This window comes from Loxodonta africana, chromosome 6 (assembly GCF_030014295.1).
Source record: "Loxodonta africana isolate mLoxAfr1 chromosome 6, mLoxAfr1.hap2, whole genome shotgun sequence".
NCBI classification, from domain to species: domain Eukaryota; kingdom Metazoa; phylum Chordata; class Mammalia; order Proboscidea; family Elephantidae; genus Loxodonta; species Loxodonta africana.
Window position 1 is genome coordinate 44,663,347 of NC_087347.1, and position 12,046 is coordinate 44,675,392.

General features: G+C 42.1%; 1 protein-coding gene across 1 annotated transcript in view; it reads left to right on the top strand.

Annotated features, from left to right (window-relative positions):
- Window positions 1–12,046, top strand: part of FLACC1 (flagellum associated containing coiled-coil domains 1) — a 32,493-nt gene that overhangs the window by 17,137 nt on the left and 3,310 nt on the right. Inside the window, exons 9-13 of the mRNA XM_064286814.1 lie at window positions 5,472–5,571; window positions 7,027–7,130; window positions 8,342–8,404; window positions 11,553–11,642; window positions 11,776–11,885. Of these exons, the coding sequence (XP_064142884.1) occupies window positions 5,472–5,571; window positions 7,027–7,130; window positions 8,342–8,404; window positions 11,553–11,642; window positions 11,776–11,885 (467 nt within the window). The remainder of the gene's footprint in view (window positions 1–5,471; window positions 5,572–7,026; window positions 7,131–8,341; window positions 8,405–11,552; window positions 11,643–11,775; window positions 11,886–12,046) is intronic.

A 12,046-nucleotide genomic window follows, 5' to 3' on the forward strand; every position in this document is an offset into this window, starting at 1 on the left:
CATCTGGCATATCAGAAAATTTCCCCTCCTTTTTAATGACTACATATTATTTCTTCCTTTTTTTTGTGGTAAATGCATATGTATTAATTTTTTTAAAGGTACTATCTTATTTATATTTTGCCAATTTTCCAGTTTACTAAAGGGAACATGTATTGTTTTCATAATCATAAGCACTTTTATATATATAGAAGGAGCCCTAGTGGTGGTCAGTGATTCAAATCCACCAGCTGCTCCAGGGAAGAAAGATGTGGCAGTCTTCCATAAAGATTACACCCTCAAAACCCTGTGGGGAAGTTCTACTCTGTCCTATAGGGCCACTATGAGTTGAAATTGGCTTGATGACAATGGTTTTGGGAGGGTTCGTGTGTGTGTATGTATACGTATGTATGTGTATATATATATATGTACACAAACACAAACATATCTATATATGTATGTATGTATTTGGGTATATATATATATGTTGTTGTTAGGTTGTTAGGTGCCGTTGAATCAGTTCCAACTTACAGTGACCCTATGCACAACAGAATGAAACATTGCCCAGTCCTGCGCCATCCTTACAGTCGTTGTTATGCTTGAGCTCATCGTTGCAGCCACTGTGTCAATCCACTTCGTTGAGGGTCTTCCTCTTTTCCACTGACTGTACTCTGCCAAGCATGATGTCCTTCTCCAGGGACTGATCCCTCCTGACAACACACCCAAAGTATGTAAGACGCAGTCTCACCATCCTTGCCTCTAAGGAGCATTCTGGCCACACTTCTTCCAAGACAGATTTGTTTGTTCTTTTGGCAGTCCATGGTATATTCAATATTCTTCACCAACACCACAATTCAAAGGCGTCAACTCTTCTTCGGTCTTCCTTATTCATTGTCCAGCTTTCACATGCATATGATGTGATTGAAAATACCATGGCTTGGGTCAGCCACACCCTAGTCCTCAGGGTGACATCTTTGCTCCTCAACACCTTGAAGAGGTCCTTTGCAGCAGATTTGCCCAATGCAATGCATCTTTTGATTTCTTGACTGCTGCTTCCATGGCTGTTGATGGTGGAGCCAAGTAAAATGAAATCCTTGACAACTTCAATGTTTTCTCCGTTTATCATGATGTTTCTCATTGGCCCAGTTGTGAGGATTTTTGTTTTCTTTATGTTGAGGTGCAATCCATACTGAAGGCTGTGGTCTTTGATCTTCATTAGTAAGTTCTTCAAGTCCTCTTCACTTTCAGGAAGCAAGGTTGTGTCATCTGCGTAACGCAGGTTGTTAATGAGTCTTCCTCCAATCCTGTTGCCCCATTCTTCTTCATATACTCCAGCTTCTCGGATTATTTGTTCAGTATACAGATTAAATAGGTATTGTGAAAGAATACAACCCTGATGCACACCTTTCCTGACTTTAAACCAATCAGCATCCCCTTGTTCTGTCCGAACAACTGCCTCTTGATCTATGTAAAGGTTCCTCAAGAGCACAATTAAGTGTTCTGGAATTCCCATTCTTCGCAGTGTTATCCACAGTTTGTTATGATCCACACAGTCGAATGCCTTTGCATAATCACTAAAACACAGGTGAACATCCTTCTGGTAGTCTCTGCTTTCAGCCAGGATCCATCTGATATCAGCAGTGATATCCCTGGTTCTGCGTCCTCTTCTGAAACCAGCCTGAATTTCTGGCAGTTCCCTATGGTTATACTGGTGCAGCTGTTTTTGAATGATCTTCGGCAAAATTTTGCTTATGTGTGATATTAGTGATATTGTTCTATAATTTCCACATTCAGTTGGATCACCTTTCTTGGGAATACACATAAATATGGACCTCTTCCAGTCAGTTGGCCAGGAAGCTGTCTTCCAGATTTCTTGGCATAGACGAGTGAGCACCTCCAGCACTGCATCTGTTTGTTGAAACATCTCAATTGATATTCCATCAATTCCTGGAACCTTGTTTTTTGCCAATGCCTTCAGAGCAGCTTGGACTTCTTCCTTCAGTACCATCAGTTCCCGATCATATGCCACCTCTTGAAATGCTTGAATATCGACCAATTCTTTTTGGTATAATGACTCTGTGTATTCCTTCCATCTTCTTTTGATACTTCCTGCATTGTTTAATATTTTCCCCATAGAATCCTTCACTATTGCAACTTGAGGCATGAATTTTTTCTTCAGTTCTTTCAGCTTGAGAAATGCCGAGCGTGTTCTTCCCTTTGGTTTTCCATCTCCAGCTCTTTGCACATGTCGTTATAATACTTTACTTTGTCTTCTCGAGAGGCCCTTTGAAATCTTCTGTTCAGTTCTTTTACTTCATCAATTCTTCCTTTTGCTTTAGCTGCTCAACACTCAAGAGCAAGCTTAAGAGTCTCCTCTGACATCCATCTTGGTCTTTTCTTTCTTTCCTGTCTTCTCAGTGATCTCTCATTTTCTTCATGGATGATGGCCTTGATGTCAATCCACAACTCATCTGGTCTTCAGTCACTAGTGTTCAATGCATCAAATCTATTCTTGAGATGGTCTCTAAATTCAGGTGGGATATACTCAATGTCATATTTTGGCTCTCGTGGACTTGCTCAGATTTTCTTCAGTTTCAGCTTGAACTTGCATATGAGCAATTGATGGTCTGCTCTACAGTCAGCCCCTGGCCTTGTTCTGACTGATGATATTGAGGTTTTCCATCGTCTCTTTCCACAGATGTAGTCAATTTGATTTCTGTGTGTTCCATCTGGTGAGGTCCATGTGTATAGTCACCATTTATGTTGGTGAAAGAAGGTATTTACAATGAAGAAGTCGTTGGTCTTGCAAAATTCTATCATTCGATCTCTGGCATTGTTTCTACCACCGAGGTCATATTTTCCAACTACTGATCCTTCTTCTTTGTTTCCAACTTTTGCATTCCAATCGCCAGTACTTATCAATGCATCTTGATTGCATGTTCGATCAATTTCAGACTGCAGCAGCTGATAAAAATCTTCTATTTCTTCATCTTTGGCCCTAGTGGTTGGTGCATAAATTTGAATAATAGTCATATTAACTGGTCTGCGTATGGATATTATCCTATCACTGACAGCGTTGTACTTCAGGATATATCTTGAAATGTTCTTTTTGACGAAGAATGCAGCACCAGTCCTCTTCAAGTTGTCATTCCCAGCATAGTAGACTATATATGATTGTCCGATTCAAAATGGCCAATACCAGTCCACTTCAGCTCACTAATGCCTAGGATTTCAACGTGTATGCGTTCCATTTCATTTTTGACAATTTCCAATTTTCCTAGCTTCATAATTCGTACATTCCAGGTTCTGATTATTAATGGATGTTTGCAGCTGTTTCTTCTCATTTTGAGTCGTGCCACATCAGCAAATGAAGGTCCCAAAACTTTACTCCATCCACATCATTACGGTCAACTCTACTTTGAGGAGGCAGCTCTTCCCCAGTCATCTTTTGAGTGCCTTCCAACCTGGGGGGCTCACCTTCCAGCACTATATCAGACAATGTTCTGCTGCTATTCATAAGGTTTTCACTGGCTAATGCTTTTCAGAAGTAGACTGCTGGGTCCTTCTTCCTAGTCTGTCTTAGTCTGGAAGCTCAGCTGAAACCTGTCCTCCATGGGTGACCCTGCTGGTATCTGAATACCGGTGGCATGGCTTCCAGCATCACAGCAACACGCAAGCCCCCACAGTACGACAAACTGACAGACCCAACCCAGTGCCGTCGAGTTGATTCTGACTCATAGCAACCCTATAGGACAGAGTAGAACTGCCCCATAGAGTTTCCAAGGAGCCCCTGGCAGATTTGAACTGCCGACCCTTTGGTTAGCAGCCATAGCACTTAACTACTATGCCACCAGGGTTTCCAGATATATATATATATATATATATATATATATATATAACCATTTGACATTTCAACATTTTTACATGTACGATTCAGTGACGTTTGTTACGTTCATTACGTTGTGCAACCATTACCTCAGTCTGTTTCCAAAAATTTTTAATCACCTTTAACAGAAGCTCAGTGCTGTCTAAGCAATAACTCCCCTTTTCTCCCTCCCTCCCGCCCCTGGTAACAACTAATAAACTTGGTTCTCCTTTTTAGTGACTAGATATTATCCTAATGGAAACATCTTTGGATGCTTAACCATTCCCCTACTGTTGGCCATTTGAGTTGTTTCCAGCTGTTTGTAGTAACAGATAATATTGCTTTGAACATCTTTGAATATGTAACTTTTTGACTGTAGAATTAGACTGCATCAAAAGGAGTGAACATTTTTAAGGCCTTTATACATTTGGCCAAATTGCCATCCCAAAAGGCTGCATCACTTGTGCACCGTCACAAGGAGGGTGTGGGAGTGCTCTCCAGCCATCTCAGAGTGTAATCCATTCATTTAATTTTAGCAAAGTTGGTGGGGACCCAGGGCAACAGGACATGATTTCGTCCTAGGGGCAGTGGGAGTGGGCAGGGGAAGGGCTGAGGATCAAGCTCCTATTCATTTAACTGTTAAGTAGGGTGGCCAACTCGTCCTGGTTTGCCCAGGACTTGCCTGGTTACAAGTTACAAGTCCATCGTCTCGGGAAATCTATAAGTCTCAGGCAAGCAAGTCCAGTTAATCACCCTATCAAAGGAGTAAACAAGCTTAAGCCCCTACACCACCTCCAAAGTTTTGTTTATCACTCAGGTTCAGTTTTGAGGTTGTGTCCAAAACTCATATTTCAAGGTCCACTTTTATACTGTCAAGGAAAGCATCCCAGAGCACAGCCTAAGAAAAGTGTCAGGCTTATGACCAGTTAAGCTGCTTCAGTGTCCTGGGTATGCTCTGTGCTTGCTTCAATCTGTGCCTCTCTAGAGAGTTTGATCTCAGTGGCATTGGAGCAATGAGCTGCCCACCAGTCTTAAAAATGATGAAAGAGGGAGCCCATATAAATGGCCACAATCAATTAAAAGTGAGCATGAGAGCCCCGAGTCTGGTGTGAGTTCTGCTGCAAAACTGGAAAGGAAGGGGGTTCAGGGTCCTTGGAACTTACTGACACCCAGATCCTGGGCCTCCCATCCTTCTAGGGTCTGTGCTTATGAAGTCTGGACCAACCAACAAAACTAGCATTGGCTTAAGCGGATTTAACCTCAACCACAAAGGCAGTTAGATTTGCTGAGGAAAAATGGACACTCTGAAAAACATCCCATTGTTTTCTAAATATTCAAATTAGCTACTAGGCATTATCCTTGCTTCTCTGCGTGCTTGGATGAGTGATTCAATTCAGGGGGAGCTGACATGTGGTTCTTCAACATGGAGAACCCTACCTGTCTTCAAAGGAAGCCCAGTTGCAGTGGGGAAAATCCCATACATTCTTCCCACAAGTCACCCATGAGGGTCCCAAAGAGGGAAGTTAGAAAGGGTATGGTGTTATGTCTTGGGCCAGTGTACAGTGCAGACTCCTCTCCAGGAGTCTTTTATTAGGTTTTTTTCCTTCATGGCATCTTTGTGCCTCCACAGGACAGCATTTCTGATGAAATGGAAGATAAGTGGTCAAAGCGGAAGGCAGAATGGGAAAAGGATGAAAAGATAGAGCGGGAAAAGATCCTGCTACAGCAAAGTGAGTATAATTTTGGCTTTTGCTGATAGGTGCATCAAAACCTGCTGTTATGCTTGGCCTCATCTTGAGGAAAATGGCCTTGGATTAACTGAGGGTAGTGGGGCCATAAGGCTGGACTCCTGGATGGAAGGTGCCTGGAGATTTCAAGAAAGCAAAGTGACAACAAGAGTGGGGTCTTTTACGGAGTTCAGCTGAGAGTCTAAGCTAGCACCTTCTCAAACTCACTGGTTCCAAGTTTTCCCTCATGGGCTGAAACAAGTGTGGGGACATTGGTAGGCATGTAGGCTTGCTATCTGGGTATAGGTGACCCCAAAGTTGAAGGAGTTTCTGAATTCGAATTTTAAATATTCCATTGTTTGAGAGGGGTGGGGGGATAAAATCCTTTACACGGAGAGCCTCTATACTGCCACATCCCTCCAAAGGGAGCCATGTTTGATATATATTTTATTATTTCTAACACTTAACAATGAGCTTCATAAATGGAAAAAGGAGAGAGGAATGTATAGAGATTCTGCTCCCTGACCAGGAAGATTGGTTGAGGTGAGAGTGGGGCCTCTATGTACAAACCTATTCCGTATTCTGCCCCAACCCCATTCACATCACAGATTTAATTTGTTTTAACAAATTGCTCATTTAAATGTAGATACTCCCTGGGAAAGTGAATCCTTAAGGCCATTTCGTCGCGGTGGGGATCCAGAACTGTCAGAAGGTAGCATGAAGACCCTGGGGAATGCAAAGCTGGGGAACGAAATGTGGGAGCTGCTCATGTCTTAGGCTTTACCTAGGATCCTGGTGCAGCGTAACCCACACCATCACCAAGACGTCCAACTACTTATACTACATTCATCACGTGTCAAAGTCTGAGTTGTTACAACCAGTTTTGAAAGACCAGACTTTAGCTGCTTATAATGTAGCTCAGTCCTTTCTTAAGGTGTCAGCACAGAGCCTCCCTAGCCATTCCCAGAAGCACAACCCTAAAGAAGAGATTCATGTTTGCCCCTCACTCCTCCTTCCTTCTGCTTAGCACTTGGACTCTGCTGGCAGATTTCCCTGCCCAGAAAAACAGTTGAAACTCAGTGCTGAATACAAAATGAATTTTATTATTAGAAAAGTTATATTAGCCAAGAGCTCTGTTTTAAAATAGGATATCCAAGAAACATAGTGATCACTTTAGCAGAGGGAATGGACAAAAGAATAAGCAGCAGATACAAAATAAACTACACCAAAAAAACCAGAGATGTTTGAACCAAAGCCATACAGCTAACGGAATTGAGGACAACCACCATGATCATGTTGCTCTCAAGCATATCCAGGTGAGTGTCAGAGGCCAAACACTGAGCTGAAAGGACCTTGAATTTGACCTTGTCTGAAATTACTTTTTATATATTCTGGGTTTCTCTCTGCACTTGCTTTTTCCCATGTGTACATGTATGTACTTTCCTCTCACCCTTACAGAGCATAGGATAACAAAAAAGTTGGAGTTAGAGTCAGAAGAAGAAAAGAGGAAATTAAATCAATCCTACAGTGTTGTCTTTGAGAGTTTCAATCAAGAAAAGGAGGTAACTCAGCCCAAAGCAGATTGATGGTTGAGTGGGTAGTCTAGGCGTACATCAGAGTCCCCAGGCGTGCCTCAATAAGTAGGCAATATTATTTTCTTTATTGGCATATTGTGTCTCCCAGCTTTCCTGAAAATATATACAAATAGACCGGCAGTCATGCTGTCCTTTAGCTGGACAGTCTTACCACGGTGTTATTGGAATGAAAATTGTAATGAACAGGAAATAGCAGAATACTAAACATATACCAGTAAGATCAGTTGCCACTGAGTCGATTCCAACTCATGGCGACCCCATGTGTGTCAGAGTAGGACTGTGCTTCATAGAGTTTTCAGTGGCTGCTTTTTCAGAAGTAGATTGCCAGGCCTTTCTTCCAAGGCATCTCTGGGTGGACTCCAACCTCCACCCTTTAGGTTGGCAGCTGAACGCATTAACTGCTTACGCCACCCAGGGACTTCTTTCAGAGGCATTGGCAGTTCAGTGGTAGAATTCTCCCTTTTCATGCAGGAGATCCAGGTTTGATTCCCAGCCGATGCACCTCATGCACAGCCACTACCCGTCTGTCACTGGAGGCCTGCAGGTCACTATGATGCTGAACGGGTTTCAGTAGAATTTCCAGGTAAAGATGGACTAGAAAGAAAGTCCTGGCAATCTACTTCTGAAAAATCAGCTATTGAAAATCCTGTGGATCATCACTGTCCAATCTCATTATGCATGTGGTCACCATGAGGTGAGGGCCAACTCTACAACAGCTAACAGCAACCTAACTTATACAGAACCTGAAATTTCCTCTTCAGCCAAAATTCCGGTCACTGAATGTTCTCTCATCCTTGACTGTAGCTGTGGTGATGCACAACTCCTAGTAAACAAGAGTAGCTACTAAATAAAAGTGGGTGAGGGCTAGCTATCCCTGTTAGCCATTTCCCCACAACTTTGGTACTGATACCGGCTTATAATGAAAGCAGGTCTCAGACCAAATTCTACCAAGATTTTACCATCCATGTGGATATTAATAACCAAATATGTATTAACAAGTGGGCCCCAAACAGTTCATACAGCCAACTCTCTGACCTTTTAGGTGCGTGACAGTTCACTGGAGGTAGATACAAAGGTATTACAGAGGCAAGATTCTGTAACTGTTACAGTTAGCCTCAGGCAGCCAGAGGGGCTCCGAAGCAATTGCTAACATTTTCCAAATGATATTATTTTTTCAGGAGCTCTTGAAACAACATGAACTTGACACTTTGAAATTAGAAGAGCTGGCAAAGTCCAAAGAGGTAAGCTTTTCCATTTTTCCTATGGAATTGGTATCTTATATCAGTGAAAGGATATACTTTCAGTGAAATGGAATCTGTGATAATTTTACCAAAACCAATAAAAAATGGAAAACCTAAAGCTGAGTTTTCCGAATCTAATAAGTCAAAAAGGGTTTTAAAACTGTCTACAAAACAAAACCGTTGGTATCTTTTAGAGCTAGATCTAAACAAATATACAGCAGGATACTGTGTGATTTTCAGTGTCGAACACCTTGCATTTTTAGTAAGGCACAAGCTACAAATGGGTCTTGAATTGTAAAATGCCAGGTTCTTCCCTTTGAGCTCTGAAAAATACAATATTTCCTCTTACAGAACTCTGCTTCTAGACCTCTCCTTGAAACTCTGTGCCTCAGAAATAAATTTCCTCAAAGGAATCTCTTCTGGGACAAATTATGGTGCTTCCTTGTGGAAGGGCAAACAGACTAAGATGATGTTCTATAGGATAAAGTAATGGGCTTGGGAGCCAGCTAGACTCAGTTTATTATATTATCTATTTTAATGAGCTTGTCTACTAGCTCTATCATTTGTGTCATTTCTGGGTCTTTCTATTGGTTGATTTTTCTCTCCATCTATGGTTGTATTTTCCTGTTTGTTTGCATGCCTGGTAATTTTTTATTGGATTCCAGAGATTATGAATTTTACCTTGTTAGATGCTGAATATTTTTATATTCCTTTAAATATTCTTGATCTTTGTTCTGGGATACAATTAAGTTGCTTAGAAACAGGAAAAACCTTGCTTTTAGGCTTCCTTAGGTGGAATTAAAGCAGCCTCTATTTTTTTTTTTTATAATTGAGGGGGAGCCCTGGTGGCACAGTGGTTAAGAGCTTGGCTGCTAACCAAAAGGTTGGTGGTTTGAATCCACCAGCTGCTTCTTGGAAACCCTATGGGGCAGTTCTACTCTGTCCTGTAGAGTTGCTATGAGCCGGAATCAACTTGATAGCAACAGGTTTGAGTATTTTTGGTTTATAATCTAGGGATAATTTTTCCTCAACTACTGAGGTAATATTGTTCCGAATACTCAGTACCCTGTGTATTAGAAGATTTTCCCACCTTTACCATAGGTTTCTAGGGAATAGAACAGAACATTAACCCAACACCCACTTTGTCTGTAGAGAAGAAAAGGTTTTATTAACTCTGTACTCATGGCTTTAAATAATCTGTTCATCATCACAAGGAATCTGGATTTACTCTCTAAATAGTGGGAAGCCACTGGAGGTTTTTGAGGAAATGGTATAATTTAGGAAAAGAACTCTGGCAGCAATGTGGAGGAGAGTCTGAAAAGGCAAAATGAGGAGAGAAGAACTTGTTAGACGGTTTACCATTTACACCCCAACCTGGCTTCTGTTCCCACTTCATCTGCTATAACTAAAAAAACAATTATAACTACTTTTGTTAAAATCACCAGTAACTCCCAAGTTGCCAAATTTAAGGGATATCTCACCTCACTTGACTTTAGTATTAGTATCAGGTACAGTTGATCACTCCTTCCTTGGCACACTCACTGCTCTTGCTTTTCATAGGCTTCTGTTTTTTCCGTTACCTCATTGTTCACTCCTTCTCCATCCCCTCTGCTGGGCCTGCCTCCATCACCTAACTTGTAAATCTTGAAATGCTTTAACACTTGGTTGTAGGCCCCCTTTTTCTTCTTTATCTCCCCTTACTCCTTCGATGATTTCATCTATAGTAGTTAAGAGCTCAGCTGCTAACCAAAGGTTGGCAGTTCAAATCTACCAACTGCTCCTTGGAAACCCTTTGGGGCAGTTCTCCTCTGTCCTATAGGGTCGCTATGAGTCGGAATCGACTCAATGGCAACGGGTTTGTTTTATGTGTTTTTTTTTTACTTAGATATAAATGTCTCTGTGCCAACAACCCCAAGACTGATACCTACAGCCTAACCCTCTCCTCTGAGCTCCAAGCTGTGTGTACACTTGCTCATTTGACATTTCTATCTTGGCATCAAGTCAATTCCAACTCATAGCGACCACACAGAACAGAGTAGAGCTGCCCCATATAGTTTCCAAGGAGCAGCTGGTGAATTCGAACTGCCAACCTTTTGGTTAGCATCTGAGCTTTAACCACTGTTCCACCAGGGCTCCGCTGGTGACTTACAGATACCTCAAACTTAATGTTTCAAACCCTACACCCTTGATTTTCCGGAAAGCCTGACCTCCCACAACTGTCAGCTCTCCAGGGATACTACCACCAACCAATTGTTCAACCCTCAACCTAAAAAGCCATCACTGATTTCTCTCCCCCTCCCCCATGCACATCAGTTCATCAGTAGCAGCAATTCCCTATAGCATATTCCAAATTCATCCACTTCTCTCCAACACTATTGCTATCTCACACTAGGCCATTATTTCTCCTTGGTCTCCTTGCTTTCCCTCTTGCCACCCTCCAACTCATTCTTCACAGAACAGAAAGTGTTATTTGAACATAAACAGATTATGACACTTCTCTGCCTAAAACCGTTCAGTGGCACCTCATTGTCTTAGGTCAGCAAGGCCTCCCAGGTTCATTGTGACCTGGCATCTCTGTATGTCCTCACCTTAGCCCACTGTTTTGCTTGCTCTGTCTATTCCAGCCACACTGGTGTTCCTTCGTGTCCTCAGAAACACTGAGCTCTTTATCTTCTTAGGGTATTTCTACAATCCCCTTTTCACTCTTTAGTTTTCAGTGTAAATGTTACCTCCTTGGAGAGTCCTTCCCTGACTTATCTAAGTAAGTTCCAAACTTACCCTTGCCCATACCTGACATACTTTATCTATTTTCATCCCTGTTTTGTTTCTCTATTACTCCTATCATAATTTATTATTGTAATTGTTTAATTTTTCACCATCTACCTCACTAAAATGTATGCTCCACAGCAGCAGAAATTATATACATCTTGTTCACCATAATATCCCTGGTGCCTAGTATAGTAGTAGTATTTAATAAATACTTGTTTAATGAATCACTGTTGTAATAACCGTGTAAGCCCTGGTGAGGGCTGGCTCTGGGATAGTGATGGTGAGGCTGAAGAGGAGGGTGTAGATAGGCAAGACACTGGGGTGGTAGAATTAATACGGTGTGTTGACTGGTTGGCTTAAACAATTTCTTCCTACATAGATTGCAGAGGAAGAATTGCAGGCACAAGCTGTTATCCTAGAATCACTTAACACAACCCTCTACCAAACCCAGATGGAACTCCAGAAAGAGGTGAGTCCTGGCTGGAATGGGGATAGAGGTTGCGGGGAGGGAACCCAGGTGTCTGTGCAGCTCTGCCATAAAGCTCCACCCCAGATGGCTCTGGTTTGGAAAATATAGCTCTTAAAATGTATCTGTCTTTCAGAAAGCTGCAGTGACGAATCTGGAGAAAACACTCCAGACCAAGCTTGCTGAAGCTGAAGAAAAGTATAAGTACACCATACAGATCCTGACACAAGAGAACATGCGACTAAGGTGTGAATACTGCTGCTCAAGGAGACTTAGCTGAGTTACCGTTAAGAGGTGGGAGGGAGTTCGGATGGGGGAATAGGTGGTAAAAATGAGCCCAAGTGCTCCCCAGTGATGTCCAAGCACAGGCACTTGTGAGAGGCAGGTATGTCACTCTGCATCTGGAC